At 39.9% G+C, this 27,991-nt stretch overlaps 1 protein-coding gene across 1 annotated transcript; it reads right to left on the minus strand.

Moving 5' to 3' along the window:
• Positions 1 to 561: 561 nt before the first annotated feature.
• On the minus strand, positions 562 to 27,986 carry FAM135B (family with sequence similarity 135, member B). The gene is made up of 14 exons (XM_010073288.1): positions 27,771 to 27,986; positions 27,388 to 27,541; positions 24,632 to 24,681; positions 21,016 to 21,171; positions 18,797 to 18,870; positions 14,455 to 14,609; positions 11,324 to 13,394; positions 9,469 to 9,635; positions 8,403 to 8,494; positions 5,660 to 5,757; positions 5,215 to 5,366; positions 4,547 to 4,657; positions 2,154 to 2,267; positions 562 to 767 (listed from the first exon to the last, which is right to left on the minus strand). The coding sequence occupies exons 1-14, from the start codon at positions 27,984 to 27,986 to the stop codon at positions 562 to 564; spliced, it is 3,816 nt and encodes a 1,271-aa protein (XP_010071590.1).
• Positions 27,987 to 27,991: the final 5 nt, after the last annotated feature.

The raw sequence follows: 27,991 nt of genomic DNA on the forward strand, positions 1-27,991 counted from the left end.
GTTACAAATTATTACCAGTAATGGAACCATCCAAATATTTTCTTTCAACAAATGGAAATATTGAAACTTTCATACATGTTTTTCAGACTTCTCAGTTCATCACAAAGGAGGTTTTGACCTGAGTTCATATATGCTTGTTTCCTCTTGTATTAATTACCCCAGAAGTGCTACAAATGTATAGTTTTGTTAATACACAAACAAGCATTAAATCAAGGACAGCCAAGTTCCTGGGTTAGTATTCAGGAGAAATGGGAATCATTGGTCCAATCACATTTAGAGAATTAGCCTTCTTATTCTGATTCTGTACTTCAGCAGTGGCTCATGTCTTTATGTGGACAAAGAACACAGAAACTGAAGACGAATATTTATTTCTTCCAAAAGCACCAATATTTGGAAGCTTGAATGCCTTAAAGCCATAGCACTTTATTCTCTGAACCAGAAATGGAAATGGAGAGTTTGAAAGTCCCACCTGATCTCATTTATAACACTGCACTCTTTTGGCTAAGGGATTCTCCTCCACTCAATGAAAAGTTTTGCTTCTGTTACCCCATACTTCAGGCACTATTTGAAGTAGCTGAGTCCTGCCACGAGGAAAAACTTCTCCAGGAAAAGTTCAGAGTCCAGCACAGCAATGTGGGCAGCCCGGCCTATCAATGTGTTGGCGGTGTTTGGCAGAGCATGGAACACGTTGTGTCTGATCAAAGTGCAGTCCTTCGCCCCAATCAAAGGCTGGAGCAGGTTGTTAATCATTTCTGCATAAACAGGACCTGCAAAAGAATTTAGATGTCACACCTACATTGCCAAAGCTGCCAGATCCCCTCTTTCCTTCCAGTATTATTTAATTACGGTTGCAATGAATGAGAAGGAAACTGGAAGCAAGACCAAAATTCAAGAGGCAGCAGTCCATTCCAAAGATTTGCCAAGTGCCAGGATGCTGTTGAACTACTGGAGGCACTGGCCACCCAAAGAGTTCTGGTGAAGCTGCCAGCATGAAGAGTAGAGCACACCTCAACTTTTAGTCTCATTTCCTCTGTGGTGGAAGGAAAACCTCTAGTGTCCTTGAAGGGAGTAGGACTCATACTGCCTGTGAATCCAAATGCAAAATGGCAAGACATAGAGGTCCATTTGGGTTTCTCTGGGGAATCTAATGCAGTAAGGCCATCATGCAGATAGTTTAGGAGTTTACAGGGCAACAACAATGGCTCAGAAAACTTGTACTCGCAAGTGGTCTACACTGAATATAGAACCAGCTCCTGCTAGGTCAAACGTCTCCCTGAGGAACAACCTCCGGAAGAAAGAGTTAGAAAATTACCTTTTAATTCATATCCGAGGTAAAAATTTAATTCATATATAATTCAAATTTTTAATTCATATCATGAGGTACAAAAAGCTCTAATTTAGATAAAATGTGTGAAGGCAACCATGTTGATTATTGCACCTGGCTGTCTCTTTCTACTTCCAAGTAGTACCTCCATTTCTAGGTAATCATACATGTGAAACGGGTATGAAATCACACTGAATGTTATTTCTAGAAGCAATATCAAACTGAAGCCATGAAACACTTTATAAATGAGGGACTCTACTAATAACAAAAGCAACACTTGGGACAATACACAGCATGAGCTCACAAGAGGTCTAGGCTTCTGATGGCATGAGTCCTGATGTGCTTTACAGATTTTACTACAAACCAATAAGATTTTAGATCTGTCATCTAAATTACCCGGCAATCATCCAAACACTACTGAAAACAAAGGGAAAACTCCCTGACTTTGAATGTGCTGAGAGAGATTTTATTATGTGAAAGAAAATTGAGACAATAACAGTAATTTAGTAGACTACAGAAAATCATTGTCAAGAACTAGTTCTATTATCATCACTTTCAAAAAATAAATTAGAGGGAAGGGGAAGAAGCAGTAAGAAACCTTTGATTATGAACTGATTGAAATTTGTTTTCATCAGACAAAGAGCTTCTTAAAAGCTTCTTTTATTGATTTCAGTCATTTCCTGTGGGAAGAGAACACTTTCTTCCTTATCAAATGAACATTTGTGTTTTCATCATGCTGATGAAAACCCTTTCTAATGCAATGACCTCAGTTACACAAAAACACAATGCCTCGACAGCTTTATGAATGTAGAAAGGATCTTAAACATACCTGTGTGTCTGTCTTTAAGTGCATTTTTGCACATTTCTATTCTTGCTGAATGAAAGGGTACATATCTGTCTTGGGGAGAGGCCACTAACACAACATTTTTGAAGTACTGAAGACCTGTGGCAAATGCATGAAATACATTTACCATGATGCACAGCAATGAAAATACATAATGTCAGTATAACTACTCCATATTCAAACATATTTGAAAATCTGCAATGCAACATAGAGGATAATAGTTAAAACATGCAACACAAGCTTAAAATCATTCATAATAGCTTAAACCCATTTCTGTTGGTTCTGCAAAGTATATGTTACTTATCAACACTCATACGAGTTAACTGTATATCAACAAAAAAAAGTAAGAACTGTCTCTGTTCAAAAAAAACAGAGATTTGATTAAAACCTTAATCTTGCAAATATTTATGCCTCTAAACATTGCAAACACCTGTAAAACCCCACTACGGTCAATGAGTGGTTTTGGATAAATAAGTGTTCACAAGAATGGGGATCACATTCAAAAATAACACAACAAATTTGTACAATTTTCACACAAAATAGAGAGAGGGAGGAGAAGAGGAACTAAATTCAATACTATGATATTACACTACTACATCAGTATTGAGGGATCCTTGGGATCCAGTCCCTGCATTCAGCAGTCCCTTGATAAATGCACACTGCTGGTACATGGACTGGAAACCAGGAATCCTCCCTGTACCCTGGAGGCAATGGGACCACTGATGGACTGTTTGCCCTGTCTGTGGTCTCTTGAGCCCTCCATCACCCACATTCAGCAGAAAAGTAAGAAAATGAACACAGATTATCTAGTCTACTAGTCCAGAGAGTATCCTGAACACAGAAGAGCTGTGGGTTTGACGTTCATCTTATGGGAAAGGGGCCATTTCTAGATTTTCACGGCTGACCATCACCACCGTAAAGAAGAGTCCTGTGTTTACTAAGCCTGTCAGAAACTATCATTTTCTTCTTGTGCAATCAAACTAACTGAGTTTGTGATTTCAGTCTGAGATAAAAGATAGAAGCAACAGTGAATGTTACTATGGCTAAAATCATATGTGAAGAGGTTCAATAGGGAATAATGTTTATTTTTTCTTTCAAGGCAAGCACAAGGAACATTTAAAGAAATTGAAAAGTAGCAGGGACTTCTATTTTACGAAGAAAGTCAGAAATTGCTTGAGGCTTAGAGAGTTATCTGGGAAAGTAGGTGCAACTTCTTCTTCTGATATTTCTCCCTCTGTAAGTATGATTCTAACTTTATGAACGACCCTCTTCAAATTTAAATTTGTGCTTTCTGCTTTTGCAGGCACAACACCTTCATTTATAGTCTCTTAGATCTCCAGTCTACTAAGTTAACAAGCAAAGAATCGCTTTGACTCACAATACACTTGGGAATACTCTGCTTGGGAAGTTACGATGTGAACTTCCTGTGTAGACACAATTTTATTTGAACATGACAGTAGTAAAGCAGACATCACAGAAATGAGAGCCAGGGAATCAGAGGCAAAATTCAAATAAGGAAATTAAATTAACACCAATATAGAGCAGTTTCCTGTCATTGATCACGTCATGTAGTGTGTTCATAAAATCATGAAACAGCTCTATGTCTGTCAAACTAAGAATTAGGAAGTTATATTTATTTGAATATAGTCTCTGTTTCCTATTAGCAATGTACCATATGTATGATAAAAAACTAAAAATCAAGTAGTGAGCTTCTGACTACACGTTTAGCACCAGTTTGCTCTCACAAAATATTAAAAATAACTCTTAAAAGAAAGTATTCTCTTGTACAGAAGGATCATTCTTGCTTTCTTTTGTGAAGAAAAGCCTGATTTATTTCATTTATTCATAACAGCCCAAGGAAGGGGTAAAGAGATCTCCATGTAGACATCATTTTTCTAGTGGGAGGCCATGTATCTCTCTCTATAGTACAGAGATGTCACAACAGACAGGAATAAAATTTGCTGTTCATTTCATAGTCATATTTCCTAGAGACAAGAGATGTTAAACCTAAAAAAAAATAATAAAAAAGGAAAAATGGTTTTCATCTAGTAGCATAAATTAAGTGACAGTGGCCTGTCAAGAATGATATTTCTTGCTTGCAGAATGTAAACTTAGGCGAATGTTTACTACAGCATGGAGATCCTATTTGTTGCTAACAGTTTGACAAATAAATTCACTGATAACTGGGACAGAAAAAATGCACAGATAATATAGATATTAGATTTTAGACAGAGCAGCCCTGCTCAAAATCAGGAGTGTTTAAAAAAGGATGGTTAACAAAATGCAGAGTTTCTTTACTGCCTGGAGGACACAGCAATCCAGCACAATCCTTTGGAATAGCCCTCGATATTTACAGAGACACATCAAGCCCTACTCACCCGTTTTTTGGCTGAGCTGATAGAGGAAACACTTGCGCAGATCTGCATTGTCCCTGAAGGTCAGTTGTAAAAGTGACCCTGACTTTTTCAACTTCTGCATGAGCCATAGACCTGGAATTAAAATTTATGCATGTTTTTATCCTGTTTGCTAATTATCAACCAAGGGGATTAAAGGCACATGTCTACACTAAGAGCAGCACTGTAACTCTATATATGTCTTTGTTTCTTCTCGTATTGCTAATCATCAGGGAGAAAAGTCTAAGGGTCTCGCTTGATTATCCATGTCATGGCAGCATAAACACTCAGGAAGGCTGAATTCTGGGACGTTCCATTCTCATAGCCCTGTAAACGTCTTCTTCAGCCTTGGAAATGCCTCACTTTTTTAGCAGCATACAGAGGAGTAGAAGGGTAGAGTGGAAGAAAGGTCATCTCTCACTGCTACATGCCCCTGGTTTTTCCAGGGAACACTGTGATGGACCTTGTAGTAGATCCTGACAGCCCCTCTCATTGCAATTTTTTCCGCATGGGTTTGAAGTCTTCAGCAAATATTTTCCACAACTTCAGCACACAAGTCGCGTTGTTACAATTTATTGCTACTTCTATGTGTAGCTCTCTCATGCACTCTGCCATGGAATGCAGCCAGTCATAGCTCTCCCATTAACTCTTACCTGTACTAACCAAAGTACTGTTGTTGTAAAGGGTTCCCAGGTGAGGCCCAGAGAGGGACAGGAAGGTGTGTAATTTGTTGAGGTAATAGCGGAACCTGGGGCGGGTTAGTACAGATCGAATAATGACGTTACCAAGGGAATGTCCAATAAAACTGTTGGGAAAGAAAAAATTACATTAACACAAAAATCATCAGTATTTTATTTAAATTAAATTTCAGGGTGGCACAAATTGCTCTTGAGGGGACTCTATCAGTGCTTTCAGTAACAACCTTTAGTTACTGTTTCACTTTTTTTTTAGCCCAGTAGATACTCTTCCATCTATAATAGCAAAAATTCATCTCATGGATTCGATGGCTTTTGACACAGATCATTTTTGGAAAAGCTAATGTCACTGAATGTTGCTCATGTAACTCAGTTACAGACTATTAACTATCAGAACACTTACCTTATTCGGGATATGGAGAGGTTGTACAATTGGATATGCTGAATAATTTCATCCAATAACCGGTCAGTCATTGTATCGAAATCAGCAAAGGTATCAGTCTGGTGAAAAATTGAATGAGTCAATGAATTAAAATATATTGCACTTATTGCAGACTGATGTTATTTTTGAAGTAAAATGAAAGTACAAACATAATAACAAGCCCAAATTTTCTTTACACATACTCAAAGGGGAAGGAGGAGGATATTTTTCTCAGTCTCCAGGTCCTCTAAAAATTTAAGCTCTCTTTTGAAAAGAGTTGTGAAGTTTCACCTTCAGTTTATTGGCAAGTAGCTTCCAACTGATACTGCAAACTTACTGAAGACAGGTATTTTCTTTCTCACATACCACCAGCAGTAACAACAATACCATGGGTCAGTATTGGTCCCATAGCTATCATTACAGCCCATGTGGAAATCTACTATCTTCAGTGAGCTTGTAGGTAATGTCAGGAAAATTTTCTCTCGTAGAGTCTCTTTGTATAGTGTGACTTGCAGCTTCAAGAACACAACCTGAGAATTCAAGTTAGGACTAGCATAACCTTACACTTAGTAGAGCATGGAAATAGGGCCCTCTAGAAGGCATTTCGTACTTAAAGGGGATTAAATTACTGCATCTGGTTGCTCCTCTTTCTTACTGACTGTGCCTCTAACTTGAGCACATGTCATAATAGGATAAACCTGGACCCAAAATTTATTGATAGTAAGATTAACAACATTAGGCTGAGTGATTCCAGAGTCATAAGTATGATGTTAAAGCAGTCTGACTTGATACTGGCAAGCAGCTGATGTTCAGCTGCTTTAGATGCCATAGTCTGCACATGGAATAAAAGCTTTTGGAATTTAGGATTTAACAGATTACTACAATAAAATAGTTTACAGCATTGTACACTGACATGCAGGTTATGTTGATTCTACGTATGGATGCAATCACAGAATTATTTGGCTATCTTAATGAAACGCTGTGTGTTTGTTATTCAACAGTTATCTGTAAGAGAATGAGTGCTATAGAGTGACTGTTGCTTGCAACAGCGCCTCCAGTTGTGTTACAATAAAACAAATAATATATTGTCCAGTCTATACTATTACAGGCAGATTTTATTCAGAACTGTGTCATTTGGCAATCCAACAGAACTCTAGATCAAATTTGTAACAAATGAGATGCCACAAAAACAATCATCAAATGTTGGAACAGCTATTCAGAGCAAACATATCAGTAATTAATGCTTTTGTGACACAACTCATCTTGCTAATTGCAGCTCTTGCAAAGGAAAACATGAGCATATTCACTTTGCAATCGGCCTTAAAATAAACATTCTCATAAACCACAAACAGTCCAGTACCGTCCTGTCTCTTTGTTTTGTCTTTGTTTATAATTAATGATTTCCTACTAGGCTCATTATCCCAAATCTTTCCAGTTGTTCAAAAGTAGAATAATACCAACCTGAACATTAATCATAAACAAAACATATCAAGCAACATATTTCACCTGGTTATATCTCCATCCTTTAGCATCATCTCAGTCTGACTGAGCTTGTCAAATATATCACAAACAAATGCTTAAAAAAAGTGATTTGCATTTTCCTCTGTAAGGCAAACTTCAGCTAAATGACTGATTTCTTGGATCATTTTCAGTGTGCTTCTCAGAGCAGGGAAAAAAGGGTGACAGGATGCTTTACAGCACCCAAATAGTCGTCAAACCACAGGGGTCTTATTTCCAGTGCAATGGGAACTTCCTCAACTTCCCAGACTACAAGAGCACTAAAAGTTCCCAGTATGGGCTCTGGATAATGTTAATATCCAGACATTAATGTTTTATCTGGATAAATAGAGATGTTGTAAGATGTTTCATCCTCTGAAAACTTTAGAAGAGGCTTTGATGCAAGTCTGAATTGGTCTTCTCATTATTTTCATCTTGCTAACGTTCACTGTGCAGATCTGCTGCTGACAGAGATGTGCACTGCAAGGCGACAAGTTCACAGACTAACACCAGCTGGCCACTTCAAAATTTAAAACTGCTGAACAAAGAAGGTTGGAAAGTTTCAACTCAAGTTTCTCAGCTGCTCATAAATTAAAATTATGTTTCTGACTGGGCACTGGAAATCCTTACCTTGTGCATAAAGTTAGTCCTCTGTGTCATAAATATGGGTTCACTGCAGAGCAAAGCACAGAATTCATTTCTGTTTCTCTGCCTAGACTAGCAATGATTTTTTCCAGAAGACATTTCTTTATCGTTCAAGGAAATAAATCTCACAAACATTGCAACAGGAGAAACAATGGCTGATACAGCAAAGGAAGCTGACAACACCTGCTGGACATTCCACATCCTCCAGAGAATTTACCATCACTAAATTTGCTGCTTTCTGGCAGTGCTGTGTTGCCTGGCATACAACAGGCAGAGCCATCAGGCTGCTAAGTTTGCAAACTGACAGGATAAGTCAATTTTCTTCTTCTAAAATCTAAGTCTTCTAAGTGGTAATTGCCTTTTGCTTTAATGCTAGGAATATTTTCTGGTGGGTTTGAACACCCCATCAAATTAGACAGGGACAGGAGCAGGCTTTTGCACTAAATACAGCATAAAATTCCCTGAATTCCTCAGTGCTTCTGTTTCATTCAGCTGGTGAAAAGGCTTTGCTGAAGTCCCTGCTTCAGCAATGTCAAGAGCTTGTAGCAGATCTGAAGGAAGACAGAAATTAGCTCTGTATTACCTGATTTCTTTCAGACATTAGGAAATCCAGTTTTCCACCAGGGAGTCCCAGTTCTATAAAAGTCTTTACCAGCCGCAGATCTGCACTGTTACCTGGAAATAAATGGTATTTCATAAGATGTAATTCAACAGAAAAATACCTAATACAGACTCAATTTAATACCTTCATCTTCCTATAAACCATTACAAGAGGGAGTTATGGTTAATTACTGTTAGGACAGCTCACCACGCCATAGGATTGTGCATTGAAACAGCGGGACAGCAAGAATACCCACAGCCTGCACAGGCTGGGGCTGGACCTCACCTCCTGCTGCTGGGAACTGCATTAATGAGGGGAAGAAATAGCAAAGATCAGGTCCAGAACATATCTGTCCCCTGTTTGTTGAACAGACAAAAAGGCAATTACTGCCACTGAGATATTGAATGGCAAACGGTCAAGCCAGCAAGTATTTGTTTTCCACCTTTCTGAGAATGCCCGAGATTTCAGAGTCTCTGTCCCTCCTTCTCTGTAGTTTTAAGGTTAACGCCCACAGCTTTCCCATTGATACTAAGAATTTGTAGAGAGATGTTTCAAGTTTAATGTATCTATTTTCTGCTTAGAAAGCATGTATGTAAAACAATTCAGGCCATACTTCCTCTGCAGCAAATAATTATTTTTATTCCCCACTTTCTAAAGCTGAACACTGTCTGCCCTATGGCAGTCTGTGTGTGGGTTAAATTCAGGTTTTCACCCTGGTGACATCCTGCAAAACAACCAAGCATCTGTGGAAAGACAAGAAGAGTTACTACAATGTACCACTCCTGTACACAGAAGGACCGATGTAATTTAGTGTAGAATTCTCTTTAAACAACAACAAAAAGTTGCAGCATTAATTTCTTAGAGCAAACATTTAATATTCTCCTAAATCTTTTTTTACAATGGACAGAATAGCATAACAGAGACTAAATACTTAGCTAAGATAAATACTTTCCTTAGACTCTCCATTGTTTCACACTTCCTAAACATCTGCCCTTTTTTTTTATTTACACCAAAGTGACTTGCAAACAGCGATTCCTCCTGGCCTTACCATCCAATCCATGGACACAGACAACTAGGTGAATTCCATCTTCCAAATTTTCTTCCTCTTCCTCTGGTGGAAAATATGGGATATCAGAAGCTAGTACAGATAAGTCACTGTACAGAAATCCTTCAATCTTCATTTCTTTTTTAAATTTTTCTTTGGCCTGATAAAAACTGGAGAATACATTAATTAATCACAATAGAACTGGGTGTTCAACAACAAACCTTCAAACTAGAAATGAGGAGGCTGGTATTTGAAAGAAGTTATGTTTGCAACAGTCAAGCAGAGACCTGGATACTGTTCCTTATCTATTCTGATTGAGAGAAATCAGGATGCAGGGAAGAAAACCTGTTTCTGAGTGATTTGGCTTCATACAGGGAAAAGCTAAAGCCCATTTACACCTCACACCTGCCAGGGAAATGTATTATTTACAAAAAATAATCTTCTGGTGGCCCATAACAATGAGAATAAGATACAGAATTAGCAATTTTGCATCTTAACAATGTCATCAGCTGTATAGATACTGAAATACAAGATGTATCATTTTGCTAGCATCAGATGCATTTATAGGTAGGTGGAAGGTGTCCTCCTCATTCCTCAGACTGTGGTGTTAAAGGATGTACTGCATATAGTAGATATTTTGGGTTTGGGTTGGTTTTGGGTTCTTCTGAAAACATTTAGTAGCTAACAGGAAGAGCAGCTCAGTGCTGAAAGAAGTAAGCTAGCTCCTTTTCCTGCTCAAGGCCTAAAACTTCACACAGGGGTTCACCCTGAAGCATTCCAGTGGCTTTTTGACTTTGTAAAAATCATCCAGAGCTTTTAGGAATTAATAATCATGACATAAGTATAGACTTAGGTAGAAAACTGGGATGGGCCACATTAGGAGACAGAAACGTTTAAAGCTTGGGCACAGCTTAAAGCCACTTGATATAATGGTGAGAAATTACAGACATCAGCCCTCCTGACTTTAAAGGGACAGAAGTTCAGGCCACGGACCCGGAGGGCCCTGGATTCATGTGGATGAATACATGCTTAAATATTTTGCTTTACAAAGAAGAAACAAATTTTGTGCTTAGATTAAGCAGGACTTACAGAAAGGTCTATGAAATGAACCTCAAGATGTTTAAAAAAAAAAAAAAAAGACAGAACCTTGGGTAGCAAATGAATGCAGATGCAGAGAGCCAACATTCTGGGCAGCTGAATGGGTTGAGAAATTCCCATGCTGTTGTCTTCCCTCAGTACAGCAGAGACACCAAAATAAAACAAAAGTATACATGTGCTAGCATGTCAGTCTGTGAAACGGGCCACTGTAAAATCAAGGCCACAACGTGGCACTTTCGCCATGGGCAATGAAGCAAGAAAAGAAAAAAAAAACGCCTTTCCTCCAGCTACCCAGGATGCCAGTTCTCCAATTTTTCTAGTTAGGGAAGGTGAGGCTGAGACCCTACTAGTCAGTATGTGCTCCTGTTTTATAGTTTAGCTAATGAGTGCAATTATTTAAGCAGAAGAGAAAAACAAGCTATGGCACTGCCATAGTGAACTTACTATCCTAGGATCGATACCCAAGTCTGGGTAACCTTGAATTCATGAAGTAGGGCCAGATCTTAAAGACTATTTAGACACCTGATTCTTACTGATTTTCGACACAATTAAGGACTTAATGTCTTTGATGATCTAGGTCTCTCTGTGTTCATCCTTCCTGTCTCCTTAGATAATTTATTCTATATATATTTGGATTCTTTATTTTGGATGTCTCTGAACACAAGCTTACCCTATGCTGACTGTATTAGGGCCCTGAACTTTGTCACGGTCTCTTGGTATTATAGTAATATTAATGAAGAAAGTAATTAGACATTCTTACTTCAGCATCCTTTCATTGGTCTCTTCATCCACTTCATTTGAATTAGAAGAGACAACTCCAAAAGAGCCCAGAGGCTGGCGTGTGATGGGGAATGCAGCTTGCTTTGCAGAGAAGCCAACCATAGCAGGGGTCTCTTTGAGCACAGAAGAAAAGGGAAGACACGTGGCTGTGCAAGAGACGGACAGGTTAACCACATCAACAGCCTTTCTGCTTTCCAGTGCTACTCCCTCTGTCGTCACTGAATGAAACCCGGTGCCATTAGGTACAAGTTTATGCTCTTGGCTCTCGGGTTCCTGAGGATATTCAGCCTGGTAGGATCCTGCAGCAGGGTTTGCTGAGGCAGGTGAGTCGTTGAGCTCAATTTCTTGTAGCCCTGGCATTTCTGCATATGCTGCTGGGCTCTCATCAGCAAGAGAGCTACCACACTCTCCTTGCATTGAGCCAAATTCGGTTGAGGTCTCTGAAGGAGCTGGAACAGGATAGCAAAAATCTGGCACAAGCTTTACGTTTTGCGGGAAATTATCCTCTCCTGAAGTTCTGCTATTGGAGTAAATGCCTTGTATTTTTAAACTGTCTTGCTTAAGTTTATCCTTTGGATCCTCAATGCATATATCAAAGTTATCTACATTTTTGTCCAAGTAGTTACAAGACCTTGGTGTTTTTAAGCTGCACTCACCTTTGGTCTCCAGTGACTGGCATTCAGAGACATTATCTCTGAGCTGCTTTGGACAAACAGGTGGTCTTGCACCTTCCAAACTATGGTAATTCTCTGAAAAACTTTCTTTCTCCTCCTTCCCTTGTAACTCAATGTTATTGCTACTGTGTTTGGCAGAGGGTTTGGGGTATCCTCTTGGTTCTAGTTGTCCACTTTCAGTGGTGATTTGACACCCAGAAAAGTCCATTACTAATTGCCCATCTCCACCCTCTGTTTCTGTGCAACTTTTTAAGTTTCCTCCTGAATCTCCTGAGGTTGCTTCTCTGTGTTTGGATATATCCATCTCCTCCACTGGCTCTTCCGGGCTACTGATCTGAGGAGCTGAGACAGATTTGGTCAATTTAGTAAGCTCCACTTCCCTCTCCTCTTCCTCAAAGGGCAAAGAGCTAATGGATGTGAGGGATGCTTGGATCCCACTCGGCAAGCTGGTATTACTCTCTGTGTGGCCACCCTCTAGGGAATTTCGGTGGATGGCGTGTCTTCGTACCAAGTGATGCAGGATCTCTCGATCGCTGGGCAGCTCCAGTGCCCGGCTTCGAGCGTCAGACCATGCCACCGAACTTGGTTCGCTTTCAATGCCTGAATCAGATATTATAGAGGAGGATCTTTTTATGACACCTGACATCAGGGTAAATTCTTCACACTCCTCCCCTCGTTGCTCCTTTGTGAACAATTTAACTTCAACGTTGTGGGTGGGCAAAGCTTTCAAAACTGGGCACATAGTCTTGGTGTCTGGATCTCCTATTTTTTCATCACTGGTTGATTCGTTCAGTGCAAGCTCAGGTGAAGTGAAATTATTCTTGGGAGGATCAGATTCAGCTGGTTTATGTATTTCAGCCCTGTCTTCTAAGCCATCAGTTCCACATGCTCCACATTCATACTGAGCACTGACAATTAACATAGTCTCATTTTTTTGGAAATCCTTATTGCTGGGTTTCATATCTGCAGAGGTATCATCAGCCGTAAGTCTACTGTCTTTTAATAAAACTTCCTTGGATGCTTTAAAGTCTTCTGATGTGCATTCTGTATTGCCTGGCTCTGAGTCAGAAGTAGTTTCCTTACTTGAAACTAAAATATTTTCAGGTTTCCTTTGGCCTTCTTTGTTTGCTGTACATGCCTGAGATGTAGAGTGCTGGTTTAAACCCTTAGCTTTATAAGCAGCACCTTCAGTACCACTGTATATGCAGGAGGGATTCCCGTTTATCCTATCTGTGTGTATTATCAGATTACCTTTCCCAAAGTCTCCTTTCATTACTGCAGTGGCATCATTTGATGTAAAATCTTCATTGTCATCTATTACATCCATTTGGGTGCTTGCAGGAACCTCAAAATCAGGTAAAAGTTCAAAATTCTGATCTGAAAGAAAGTAAAAAAGAAGTGGTACCTGCAAGAACACAACAAATTAAGCCAAGGTGATGTGGGACTTCGAAAAGTGATTGCAAGGCCTAAAAAAGTATGTATCTTTATCTTACATAAATTATACATACATTAGAGGCATATTACAAATGCAATTCCCAGAGTGCATTTATCTAGAATCATACTCACCCAACACTTACAGGTAGGCTAAAGAAGACAACATCAATAAAATAAACTTTCCTCAGTATAATTGTATCTAAACTGCTAGTTTCTGCAGCATAGGTAAGCAAAACAGAGCTGACACTCCTTTGTATTCCCGCTGTCATATGACAGTGTTCTTAGTACAGCTCTTGCTTATGAGTCAATTTAATATTCAGTTTAATAGTTTAACTATCTGTAATGAACATTGTCAAAATTTAGGCAGTTGGATAACTCCAGAAGAGCGGAAATTTTGAACCACAGATCATATTTAGGAGGCTACAGTCACCTATAATATTAATACATATTGCTTTCTTGCTAATCTTAATGGTTGGGTAAAAAGAAAAGGGAACACAGGGCTATGAGGTTTTAGCACAAATCTGAAAAACTAAATAATTTCTGAATTAAAAATTTTATTTGGGTACTCAAGGGGAAAATATTTTTCTGGAAAGCAATGCTACCTTCCAAAGACAGCGTTGGGCTTTATGCTGAAATTGTTTTATTCTGTTCTGAGTTTTCCTACCACTAGATGTCACACTGGGGATGAAATTCATAGTCCTGTTCTTCCTTTAAATTAGTACTGTAACAAAAATACAAGAGATTTTGTTTTCTTTCTAGATTTTGCCTCCAGCTCTTGTAAGTTAACAATTTGCTTTGAAGATGAAAAATATGAGGTTACAGGAAATACTCTAGTTGGTTTCTAGAGAAAGCAGAAGAATCCAACTATGTTACATAGTGGATCACACTCATCCAAGCCAGAGTCAGCCCAAGGGATGTGAGATCACTTACCTTGGGCTGGGGAAGTGAACCTCCCTCAGCTCAAGCTGTCTCATGAAGCTCTACCTTGTGGTGTTTCACTCACCTTTGCAAGGCATATCCATGTACCTATCTTCAAAGATAACTGGGAGCGTGTTACAGTCCCCGTCTATGTCGAGGCATTCTGCTGGTAGCGGGGGCATGCTGGTGAAGTACTCTGAATTACGAATTTCTGTAGAAATCTGTCCATGACTTTGAATCCTGGTAGCAAAGTACAAAGGAAACTGAGTGTTTGAGTAGTTACTGTACTGTTTCTCCATCGCTCCTGCAAGCCTGGAAGCAAATCTGGATGTATTGGCAGAGGACAGAGGCAATGTGCTTACAAGGAAAGGAGACAATACTGCGTGATGGGGGTACTCAGCTCTCCCAAGAGTTTTCCCATGAGTTGATGTCTATCTCTTAGTTAAAGATACCTACAACTTGCACACTGCTTCACTGCAAAACCTCTGTCTTTTTGAGCTTGTCCCAGCTGCCCCTGTCACAGGCTCCTGTTAACTACCATAACTCACTGCTGTCTTCCCAGGGATCACTGCAGCTGGATGAGACTGGATCCCCCAGCTGGCTTTCCAGAGTCTGACACTGGCTGTGGCAAGGGTTTCAAAATCCAGATGCAGGAAGCAATAATCAAAAATTTGGTTGAGCAGTACAGGGAGGAACAAGGCCAAGAAGGATGCATGGCAGGCACTCTATCTCACTCATACCAGTCCTCAGAGCACTGTGATATCTCACATGGGTATGCATCTGGAAGAGCCAAGACACAGCAATTCAGCCACTGCCTGTTGTCAGAACCAGAATAACTGTCTCTTTCCATCTTTTGGGCCATTAAAAATGCTACCTGGCTTTCATCAGTGAATGTGGCATTAAACTGGCACACGGATGTGGGTTCAGCTGTAACAAACACAATAATTTTTAGTTCTGATGAGCTTTTCTATGTAAGCATGTTCTTCAAAAATGGGGAAAAAAATCAAACACATTTGTTTGTTTGTGTTGATTCTGATGAATAAGTCTGTTTATCCTAAGGATTAAAGAGGAAGGCAACAAGCTTTTCATAGACGGTCAGCTGAAAGAAATTCTGCACAGATCCCATAGGACAGCACAATGGCAATATTTCAGATTGTCACTGGCAAAAGGCAGGTAATGATCATGTGGCAGTTAACTGGAAAAAAAGAACACTTCACACATTATGAAGCGAAGTGCAAACAGCAGGTTTGTAATTCATGCCAGTATGGATGATTCCTTTGTCCAGACACAAATAGCTTGTTCAGAATAGCATATCAGCTTCAACTCCAGAACACAGAATCATAGAATCATAGAATCATTAAGGTTGGAAAAGACCTCAAGGGTCATCAAGTCCAACCGTCAGCCCACACCACCTAACCCACTAAACCATGTCCCGAAGCACCACATCTACATGTTTCTTGAACACCGGCAGGGATGGTGACTCCACCACTTCCCTGGGCAGCCTGTTCCAATGCCTGATCACTCTTTCAGTGAAGAAGTTTTTTCTAATATCTAGCCTAAACCTCCCCTGGTGCAACTTGAGGCCATTTCTTCTTGTCCTATCACTTGTTACTTTAGAGAAGAGGCCAGCACCCACCTCACTACACCCTCCTTTCAGGTAGTTGTAGAGTGATAAGGTCTCCTCTCAGCCTCCTCTTCTCTAGACTAAACAACCCCAGTTCCCTCAGCCGCTCCTCATAAGACCTGTGCTCCAGACCCTTCCCCAGCTTCGTTGCCCTTCTCTGGACCTGCTCCAACACCTCAATGTCCTTCTTGTTGTGAGGGGCCCAAAACTGAACACAGGATTCAAGGTGCGGCCTCACCAGTGCCGAGTACAGGGGCACAATCACTGCCCTAGTCCTGCTGGTCACATTATTTCTTGCTGTCTATCATCTTACCTGTAGGCCAGTTATTTTTTCCTCAAAATAAACAACTCATTGGTTGCTAAAATATGACTAAGACAGGAGTCAGAAACAGCTGACTGCTCACTCTTGCCTGCAGCACCACCTGGGTGTTTAGAGTTAACTATTAGCACCATAACAAAGTTCTCACCGACATATTTATTAATAGCATCAACATTTCACTAAACACCACATGTAAAAATAATAAACATGCTCCGAGACCAATCCCTGGCACAAAAGATGAATCATTGGTATTGAAAGGTGTGAGAAAAAATATTTTTTATGTAAATATTGGAACGTTATGTCACCTGCTAGAGACTCCCACCCTGTGTGATACCCAACCTACTGAAAATGGTGTGTTCTCTTCTCTCTAAACAGTCAAATGCTCACAGGCATGTAGGTGCATGGCCTCCCACAGAACTCGCAACAGCATGGTAGGCAAAAAACACCCCTCTTGTTCTCTTGAGAGAACTGGAGGAAAAAACTGTTGGTGTTTGAGGTGGTTGTACAGCAACTGGCATGCTGAGAGCTGATCTCACCTGGAGACTCTGTGAACCCAATTAATACTCCCTACTGCCACCCTCAACATTAATAATACTTTGCTAGCTAAGACTCTGTTTTTCCAACTACATCATACAGCAAAATCAAAAAGAAAACATTAGTCTGCCATGAGGCCTGTATAGACTGAATTTACTGCATAGACCAACCATTTTACTTTTTTTACTTAGTCTTCTTGATAATCACTGAAGAATAAAACAGGTTTTTCTGTACAAAATGGGTTAGTTCTGCCACTGCCTGGAGAAATAAAAGCCCTTCATGCACTTAAGCTTGCCCCTGTACAGGGTCATGTTTGCTTAAATGGGGCCATGAGTGTCTGTGCCTTCACTCCAGGATCTTGACATGGGGTTTTCCTTCTACATTGCTCACTTAAAACCTGACGTGGGAGGACTAAGTGAGCACAGCTGGGCCCCTGAAGCCATAGTGCTGTCCTAATTTGGCAGAACAAGGTAGCCTTGTACAACCCATCCACTACTGAAGTCACGGCCCTTTCCACCAACACTGAATCAGACCTAATATCCCTAGTGACAGGTCTGAGAAAGTAATTTTCTTCTTTTCACTAGGTCAGAAGCAGATGTCTCACTTAAGCCTCATAATCATGACAGGATGTCCTGACCTTTAAGCTCCTTCTGAAACATGGATTTCCATTCTGATAGTGCTGTGGTCCCCCCATGATGGCAGGCTGTTTCAGTGTACAAATAGTCCGGACATGTCTCATAACTCAGAAATTCAAATCTGAGCATCTTTCTTTGAACTCTGCTTTCAAGGGTCAGGTCCTGAGTATTAACATGTAATCACAGAATCATAGAATGTTTTGGGTTGGAAGGGACCTTTGAAGGTCATCTAGCTCAACCATCCTTCAATGGGGACATCTTCAATTAGGTCAGGTTGCTCAGAACCCCATCCAACTTGACCTGGAATGTTTCCAGGGATGGGGCATCGACAACCAATCTGGGAAACCTGTTCCAGTGTTTCAACACCCTCACCATAAAAATTTCTTTCTTACATCCATGTATTCCACTTGGGATCATTGGCTAAAACTGAAGGCAGGATTTGACCTGGTGTAGTGTTAAAACTGGAGCCTCATACTGTCTAGCTTGGTTTCAAGCAAGAAGTATCAAGCAGAAGGAAATACTTACCTTGCCAATGTTTTATAGCATATTTTTTATTAATGCAGCCCAGTGCCATGTTTGTTTTCCCAGACTGTTTTGCACTGGTGTTTCTTGGTCAATTAATTATCAACCCTGAGCTTACATCACTCGCATGGTTCCTCTAGCTAATGTGGTGGTGTTCCCCATTCCTGTCCTTCACTGACGCATCTAGTGAACATTCACAGCTTTACATTGGCTGTTTAAAGCTCCAGTCTGCATTTAAAGATCCTTTCTACCGTAGAAAGTGTGCCAGGACTAAACAACAGAAGAAATCCTTGACTGTCTACCTACAAAAGCGTGCATTAGGGATAGTAAAAAGCAAATTTTTGAATGTCAAGTTTTGTTGTATGTCATCAATTATTTCCCGTTAAAAGTGCCAGTACCAGACCTGGTATAGTGGGTTTAGGAAGTTCATTAAAGAAAGGCATAAAAAATATTTCTGCCTGCCCTGAGGATGGTGGTGTTGGTGGAGATATGCTTGAAGAAGAGATGCACTCAACTGCAACTGAGAGATGAGGAGAGAGGACCTCTTGTACTATATCCCTAGAATGCAGGAATCTTGAAATTAGTAATCTCTGGAGCCTGATCAGAGTCACTTACTTTTGACACTGATTTCAATGGTTTTACAATATGGAGCTAGAACAGTGACCCAGTGACTTCTCTCAAACCAAGCTACTCCATATCCAGCAGAAAAAAATACTTTCTTCTTGATTGCAACATGTTTTTAACTACATTTTCAGCCATTCGGGTGACAGAGGAAGGTTAATATGTTACTTACAGGCCTTCCTGGAACGTGAGTACAGCGAGTTTCTGGTGCTCAGTGTAGAAGAAGGCTTCTGAGAATCTCCTCACCTGAGGGAGAAACACACAAGTTAAACTTAAGATCTACTTAAAGGTGCCAAGTACAATTGAGCTAGTAACAGAGCAGTGACTGTCAGGATTATATTCCTTCATAGGCTCCATCTGCTTTGCACCACTCTGGTGAGAGAAAGAAAGAAAGAAAGAAAGAAAGAAAGGAGCTCAAGTCTGCTTTACTTTTCCAGTCCAGCACAAAGCAGCTGGTGTTGTTGAATATTTTGCTGACAGGTAAGAAGTGTCACTTGACAGTAAATCCAGATTTGCTTATGTTCGTCTTCTGACTACTTCTGTAAAAACCAACAAATTTACAATTTTCCCCTCTGTTCTTAAAGTGGGGAAAAATTCGTCCTTTTCCACTGTGCAAACTGTAGAGCAGCAGTGGAGTGAGTTACTAAATTAGAACAATTCATAATTGATCATCGCTTCTATAGGAACATCCACAGTGACTCCTAAGAGAATAAAGGAAATCTTATATATCAGCCAAGAGGAGAAAAAGCCCTATGATGGTAGAAACACATCTGCCTATGTCACGGTATCTACAAATGAGAGCTCTTCAAATCTCTTCATGGACATTAGATCTGTTCAGTGTTGGATAATCACTTACAAAACAGTCACAGATCTGAAGCGGCTGGCAGAGCACAGAGTGTAAAACAAGCTATAAAAAATTCGGTGCTGCTATCTGCCCTCGAATAAGCTTTGAGTTTCAATGAATCAAGCATAATATGGAATCAAATGTACTAAGCTGTTAAACTGCAGCCCATACATTACTAACAATATTTGTAAAAGTGTCCTCTGTTACAGTGTCAGAAAATGGCAGCAGAAGCATATGTCATAGCATCTCAGCATCTCCCTAAATCCCATCTGTGTTTTAACAAATGGCCTTTCTGAAAAAAAAGACTAGCATCCCTTCAAAAAGACTGTATCTTAATAGTATGACTTTTCATCTAGGACTCTCAAACTGTTTTCCGTATCTGGGAAAGTATTATTACATGCAGTTTATATGGGGAGGAACTGAAGCACATGAAGGTACATAATTTGCCAAAGGTCAAGCAGGCAGTCAGCATCAGTTGAGGCTGGAACCAGCTGCAGGCTGGGATTCACCTTCCTGGAGCTGGGAGCATACAGAGTTGGGTCCTTTGACTGAAAGCCACCCAAACCCTCTCAGAGTCAAGGGAGATCTAGTCAAAATAACCAGAGGAGTCTCAGCATCGGTCACGCGGTCACCTCTTCCTGAATTTTATGCCTCCTACTTTCATGTTCAACCATGCTCTTGGGGAGAGCAGCTTGGGAGAGTTGTTCTGGTTACTCTGGAGAGTAAACCGGACCTCCACTGACTTTGACTGGAATGAGAACACGAGCTGAGATGTCAATACCTACACTATAGACTCCTAAAGCTAAGCAAGGTGAATCCTACCCTTTTCTCTGTGTCCCTACTCTAATGATTAGATCAGACTATGAGTTCAACTCAAGTGATGTGCTGAACAGATGTCTGGCCAATAACCAAAAATGTCCTAATAGAAGACACAGCACTTGCTGAACTAATCAGATCAGCAGATCTGACAAAGTTAGCTCAAAAGACAAGTGCTTTTGTGCCTTCTTTATTGTCAAGTACAAGCAGAATTTTCCACATGAACAATATTAATGTTTTGTTGTGTGCACTTCACTAGAAGAAAGGCAAGAATTACCTATATATGTGACATAGCGAAGAGAATAAATCTATATTCCTCACAGGAGTTCTGTGAAAGAAGTTGTGATAAAATGATATTTTTGGTTATTTGTTATTGCGATGCTTGTGCTTACTAAAACAAATGCTTATGATTTATGGATACCTAGCAAGTACACGTGGTATCTACTTCTTCCCACCTGCCTCCTGTTCCATATCTGATTCTGGTGTTCAATGTACACTCATTTTACACAGTATCCTGGGTCCCATAAAAGCAACAGCTTTCATACCTCGAAGTGAAATCTGTAATTTAAAATCCCAGGCTTCATCTCTTCCCCACCTCTTGTCCTGCTCACCTCATCTCCACTAAATACTCATATAGGCAGAATCATATTGGAAATACATATTCAGATAAATCATTAATGTCTATCACGAGGTTACCATCACTGAACTTGCTTTTAACTTCTTAACATTACCCTTAGCATGTGATGTTCCTGAGTCAGATAAGCTGTGACTTCTGGGTGGAGTGTTGCCACCTCCAGGAACTGGGTCCACAGGGCCAGGAGGTGGGAGCAAAGCCAGGCAAGGTCTTTGCTTATCTGTTCTGCTATCTTCTCGGGATTGCTCAGCAGCTGCAGGAGAGAAAGGACATTTTGAGATCAAGATAATGTCATAAACAAAATCTGTTTCTATATTAGATTATTTTAGGAACAACAGCAACAAGAAATCCTCTTGATTTAGAATTATTATTAAAGCTACTATTTTTAGTTATTTTACCCCAAATAAAGCTGGTGAGACTTTCACTTTTGCTCTTTAAAAGCAACATATTTTAGCACAAAGAGTCTCAGATACACAATTGGAGAGCAAGAAGTGGGAACAGCCTCAATTTTTGTGGACACTTTACTGCAGATATTGTAAATGGGGGAAAAAAAAAAATTCAAAGTGAGTTCCAAATTATCCACCAGATGGTGCTCGATGCTCTGAAATAATAAACAACAGCGTGTGGTGTCCTTTCTGATAGCAAAATAAACCTTCTCAGCTGTGTCACACTAGGATACCAGATGGGTGATTGGGGTGGAGAGGGCAGGACAAACAACAAACCCAAAACCAAAACGCTGTGTCCTCAACACTTGACAAAGCCAGACATCTCAGAGTGTGCTGTTGCTTCTCTCCCACACTAGGACGTGCTGGGGCCCTCTATGCCCTCCAGTTCTAGGCTGCAGTTCTGCACTAAAGTGCTGCAGCCCAGGAAGTGTATGTCAGCAGCAAAGTCTCTGCAGATCAATCTCCATGGTTTCACGATTTGTTTATCAAGAGACAGACATTGCATTTTACCTCAATTTTTTGGCACAAAGAGTACAGATCTGAACCTTCATCTGTTCCTAGGGTCCCTATCTGCTTCCATGAAACCCACAATATTACCAGAAATACTCCAGAAATAATATGAGAGAATTTGCTTATCCTTTCCTGCCCAGGTCCTGTTTTGACTATCAGTGCAGCCTAGCTGAAAGCCTGCTTGTTTTTCACATTCTATTATGCAGGTAGTTTCTGGATTGGCAGGACCGCAAGCTAAGCCATGATTAAAAACAAATTGTCTGTGTGAGACAGAGAAACAGAGAAAATGCGTGTGTGGATAACACAGATATTGTCACTGAGTTTACTTTGTTTGGGTGTTATTCTGTTTTTACAAATCGCCCAAAGTGGCACAAGCTTCAGCACCCATTCTGGTACTAGAAAATCAGGAGGATGCTGATACACAAAAGATTCTGCCCAAACATTTCTCTTTGCAGAGTCAGGGCACTACTTTATCTACTGCACTCAATTTTATATGCTGTATGTTTGTTTGGTTTTGTTTGTGTTTTGTTTTGTTTTTTTTTTTTTTTTTTGTCAGTAAGCTGCTTCTTACATCATAAACTGAAAGCACAGTCTTCAAAGAAGATGCATAATTAATGCAAGCTACATCAGGAGTAGGTGTGTGATGGTTATTTTTCTAGTTTATTGGTTCTTAATGTTTTGAACATAGCGGAAGGAAGGAAAGAAAGAAGGAGGGAATGAGGGAGGGAAGGAAAAAAGGAAGGAAGGAAGGGAGGAAGGGAGGGAGGGAGAAAGGGAGGAAGGGAGGAAGGGAGGAAGGAAACGCAATGCCTACTTCTAATTGTGAGAGTCTTACTGCACTGCCACACACAAGACAAGAGCTTAGCAACACTAGCGATGAAGGTCAAACCCCAGGGACTCAGTTCCTCAGAACAAACCCCAGCATTTAAAATGATCACCAAATGGGATGCTGGCTACTCCATTCACATACCTGCTGCTGGGCTGTTCCCTGTGACTGCGCCTTTCAAGCCCCACTCAGGGTAGCCTGGCTTTGACAATAGTGCCACGTAAAACAAATCAAGAGGTTTTTTTGCAGAGTTATTTTTGCATGTTTCTTTACAAATCAGTCACACAATTAAAGAAATATTTCCCTTCCACCTTCTCCTGCATTGAGTATCTGCTGTGTTCTTGGGTTGAAAACAAAGCCATGGCAGGTAAAACTCACTTTTTTTCTTCTTTTGTTTGTATATAATTTTAAAATTGGACCTGTTTCTGGTAACACAGTGGTAGTGGGAGACTAACCCCACAGGCTTCTGTCTGTACAGTGCATTTTCTTCCTTTATAAATGACTGTTTTTCATATGTTCTGCCGAAAAGAAATTGTTTCAGTTCACATGCTGCTAGAGGCAAAGTACTGGGAGAGGATTGCCGACACTAATCTGTACACCATGCAGCAGTACACATACAGCTTCAACACTTACGCTGCAGTGATGGTCAGTGCTGCACCTAGATCCCACCAACATTGTACACGATGTCAAAATCTATGTCTTGAGAGTCTCTGCAAATTCACTGCCTTTATCATCAAATTATGCACAGATGGATGGCAAGTTATCATCCCAGGATGCTAAGGCAAAATGTTTCCATGGTGTACAGGAAACCCAGTGTTTCTATAACACCCTAAAGAACCAGCTGTTCTAGCTGTTGTGTTCACCTGCCTGTTGCTGCGCTGTTCCCAACAGCTTTCAAATGACAGTCAAAGCAGTCTGGCTTTATTAATATTGCCATGCAAAACAAGTCAATAAGCTTTTGGGAGAATAAGAATTGGACAGGAATTAGAAGATACAGAGAAAGTAATGCTGGCATTTTCTGATCTGTGCTGAGCCAATTTGGATTTTCCAAGACTCACAGAAAATAAGTTAAAAGGAGTCTCTAAATTGTGTTATCTGACCTTCTATAGCCTTACAGCTTCTAAATCTAGTAGAGCTGAGCCCAATAACTTATGTTTCTCTAAATAAAACTTATATGAAATCAAATTTCTTACAAAGTATCCAAATCATGACTTAAAATTAAGAAATAAACCATTTCAAACATTTTTCACCCATGGCTGACAAACATTAGCCCACCATTCATGACTGGAGTGTGAATGTACTTCCAGTTTGGTCTGGCTTCAGCTTCCCTCCATTGGTTGCTATTTTGTCATTCTTCCCTCCTGCTAATAAACTCAGCAGATCAAATCTATTAAATCTCTGATTACGAAGCATTTGCCCCAGTGATCAGCTGATGCTTGCATTTCTTCCTGGCACCCTTGATGACTTGTCTGTCTCTCACTTGAAATAAACATATCAGAAGCACGTTCAAGAGAGTAGTTCAATTACTTCTGTGCCAAAATGACTTTTTTTCCTCCCATGAACCTCCCTACACATTTAAGCATCTGTATTTGAAAAGATATGGTTGTACAACCTGCCAAAGGAATTTTACCCTGTCAGCACAAAAGCTGTAATTGCAACTTACCCCCAAATAATTTTTTTCTGCATGCTCTGATAGTCTAGGCTCACTGAAGGATGTTAAAGCAAACCAACTGGTGACTTGTTAAAAGTGACAGAAACATCTTGTGACTAATCACAATTATGTGAAATTGTTGGTGGAAGAGAAACATTCACCAAACTTTCTGCTGCATCAAATTCCCTTTCTCCCTGCTCTGATACATGACTTGGGTGTCTCAGTGCACTTGAAAAATTGACTTGAAAAAAATATGGGTGGATTCTGTTGAAGAAAATACCTGCAGTTCCGTACAAAGCTGAGATAACGTCTCTTCCACAGATAGCTCCTCTAGGGAAAAAAAAAAAGATATCAGGTTTGAGAACAGTAGCTGTGAAATGTTAATGATCTGCTGTTTATACATGTGAGAAATAGGTCATTTGATGTTCTCCCTTGGCAGACAATTTTCTGTTTGGATGTGGGCACTCCACAACCCACCTTGTACTTGTAGAGGTGCAGGTACAACTTCTGCTCATGTAACCTGGACCACTAAACCTGAAGAAGTTCTGGGAGGTTGTTGTCAGGACAAAGACAACAACATCTGGCTTTTCATTGTCTACTCTCTCTTTTACTAGAAGTTTACTTATTAACTTTTGGTGTTTATGGCCAATTCAAGAAATGAATGAAGTCCCACCATTGCAAAGTCTGAGCATATGATGTGCCAGAAATGGTTCTCCCTGTCGTGCTACACAGGACTGTGTGAGAGATGCAAGAAATAACTGACTAGTAAAAGATTGAGCATCTCTGTACTGCCTTGTGGAATGTGAAGTACCTCTCCACCCCTACAGAATGCAGCATTGCTTTGGTATAGCCCTGAGACAATCCAGCACAGGGACACTCCACTTTAAATGCATCACAGACTATAAGGCAAACAAGGACATAAATCAGCTCTCCAACTTTGGCAGCTTGCTTTTGCAATGTGGAACTTTCTAATAGTATCTGTAAAGAAACAAAGCAGAACAACCAACAGGCCCATGCTGTCCACCGTTCCCAAATGAGTCTTCTTAAATAGTACTAAGAAATGGTAAAGGACAGTTTGAGACAGGTAGTGCCTTGAAAAGACCCATCCTCAGTTGGGAAAATTTGTGAAAAACTCATTCTTACTTTTAATGTCTAAACTAGGCTACTTTTTTTTTTTTTTTAATACACTACTCAGGGAGCTAGAAAAAAAAAGCATTAAGAAAGTCTGCAGAGATTTATAGTCTTGGATTTATTATAGCTGTCTTTAGAAACCTATGATGATATTAATCTGACCAATATAGATGTTTACAACTGATGAGTCATTTACATTCTTCTCCTGGTCAGTGGAGAAAAATGAGCAAGTACAAGGTGCAGTTCATGCCAGCCCAAGGTAGAAAGCACAATTTGTCAGAAAACATATTTTATTGTCCTAAACAGGCCTGTTTCTCCCTAATGATTGCAAGGAGACAGATAGCATAATTTTATTCATATTCATCATACTGGGTGAATCTTACACCCCATGATTTTGCAGAGTTTTGCAATAGATTTCAGATTAGCCTTAAAACCAAATTTTCAATAGGTTTTCAGACTGTGAATAAAATGATGCAAATAGCTCTCTGCTCAAGAGGCTAAGAAGGGTATTTGCATTTAGCAAATTTGCATGCATTACAACAAGTACATTTGCAAATTAAGTGCCTGCTTCAGTATCAGTAGTCATTTGAAAACCAAAGTAATTGTATTTAGAAAGCCAATATGTGCATATCTGGGGTAGTTCTCGAGTTGTGGTCAACCAACCATACATAACTCTGCCGTCTCCCAACTGATAAGCCTGTCCAGGTGAGACACAAATCATCTGTTGATGTGCCTGATAACTGAGATGTCTAAAGCATGAGTTTTGTTGCCTGTTGGATTCTGTCTGACAGCTCATAAGTTGCAAATAAAAATGCTGTATTTTTTTTTTTCTCACAGCTGGATTGACTAACACAGCGTGTGCTCTTCCCACTCTATGGGTTTTAGGCTGTCTTGAAGGGAAATATATATTGAGGAACAAGACATGAAGTGGAAAATAGGAGCTATCAAGCCCATAAGTCTGTAAAGCATAATGTATTATGTTTGCTGGCTCTTTTACACAAGCACCATGCACTGAAACAGGAATTTTTTTTTGCTCCCTTTAAAATCCGCTGGCCCGTGCAATCGCCTCTCCTAATATAATTTTCTCTGCACCAAAACAAACTGAAAACTTCAAAACCTGTATACAGAAATACAAAGACACAAAAACACAGATGTGAAATCACATTCCTTGAATTCAAAGAAAGAGGTGGGAGAGCAGGAGATAGTCAGGGATGTGCCTCATTTTCACAGGAGCTCATGCTGTCATTACAAACATGACTAAACACAAATTACAGAGCTCCATCCTGCAAATCCAGCCAGCCAGCACTTGCACGTTGGACACAATGGACACGTCCAGCCAAAAAAAGCTTCTGCCAAAACCAGAAAATCTATTAAACAATTGAATTAGGAAGAAAAGCAGAATCATTTTAAAGAGCAAGTTGTAATTATGTAATTGGCAGGGAAGAAATATGTTGCAAATGGTAAATGAGGGAGTATGTTTCAAAACCACTCATGTCACCTTTCAGATTTTTCTTTTCAGCTTTAAAAAAAGGTTTGCTCATGAGAAAAAAAAAAAAAAAAAAAAAAGTGCTAGCCTTCCCCAGATCTCATGGCAATTCATAAGGGGAAGTGCATGTCTTTAAAAAGTATCAGAGACCAAAAATCACTGAAAGGCAAGTATTTTGAGAAATTTACCAAAACATTTTATCCGTCTATACATCAGGTCACCTTCAGTTCCTATAAAAGGATTTTCATTAGCTGAGAAGGCAGTCATCTTTAACAATGGGACAAAATAAACATTACTCAAAAAACAGGGACAAAAATCCTCTAAAATCTCTGAACAGACCAAGAATTTTGGTACTCAAATGTGTACTGAAAGTTCAGCACTGTACAATATTCAGTGATTTTAAATGTCTGTTCACTTACCCAATTTCAGCTGTGGTAAATCAGGAATCTCCTTCATTATGAGGTTGTAGTACATGTGAAGTCCTCTTTGAGCATTTAAGAGCAGAAGACAGAGATCCTTATGCCATTTGTACGCATGCTGCATGCAGTTTTCAGATGGGACATAAAAGCTGCCCTGTGTAACAAAAGTATCAAGAAAATAAAATAGAGAGATTAAAATTAATGGTCTCTATTTGTCCTAGAGATTTCCACAGAAATCCTGTTGTGGACAGCCTTTCATTTCTCAGCAAGCAGCAGACATCAAAGAGAGATTTTAAACACCTCTACCACCTAGCCACCTAACTAGCTAGATGTGTAACCAGAATAGTATCGCATTCTACATGTACATTTTGCCCAAACCATACCAAAACCATACCAGCAATGCTGTCACATGTACAAAGACCCTCTGTCCAAACAGTCCAGCAGAGAAGTCTGTCTCTGTCCTTCACCCATGTCCCACTGTGGAACCGATGTCTCCCCACAATGTAGATAGTGCTGTGCAAAAATACATCCTCTCTGCTATAGGAGTAGGGGTGGAAAGGACTATAAAGATGGATACATTCACTCTCCTCTTTCTTCATATCCT

Source organism: Pterocles gutturalis, unplaced genomic scaffold (genome assembly GCF_000699245.1).
Source record: "Pterocles gutturalis isolate BGI_N339 unplaced genomic scaffold, ASM69924v1 scaffold7992, whole genome shotgun sequence".
Lineage (NCBI taxonomy): Eukaryota > Metazoa > Chordata > Aves > Pterocliformes > Pteroclidae > Pterocles > Pterocles gutturalis.

What these genes read in the sequence shown, in the direction of transcription:
- FAM135B (XM_010073288.1), bottom strand. Translation starts at nt 27,986, where the DNA reads ATGAAGAAAGAGGAGAGTGAATGTATCCATCTTTATAGTCCTTTCCAC. An exon ending in AGCTTTGTACGGAACTGCAG is followed by an intron (nt 21,172 to 24,631) that starts GTATTTTCTTCA and finishes TCTCTCCTGCAG; the next exon opens with CTGCTGAGCAATCCCGAGAA. An exon ending in AGGAACATCACATGCTAAGG is followed by an intron (nt 18,871 to 21,015) that starts GTAATGTTAAGA and finishes TTTCTCCCTCAG; the next exon opens with GTGAGGAGATTCTCAGAAGC.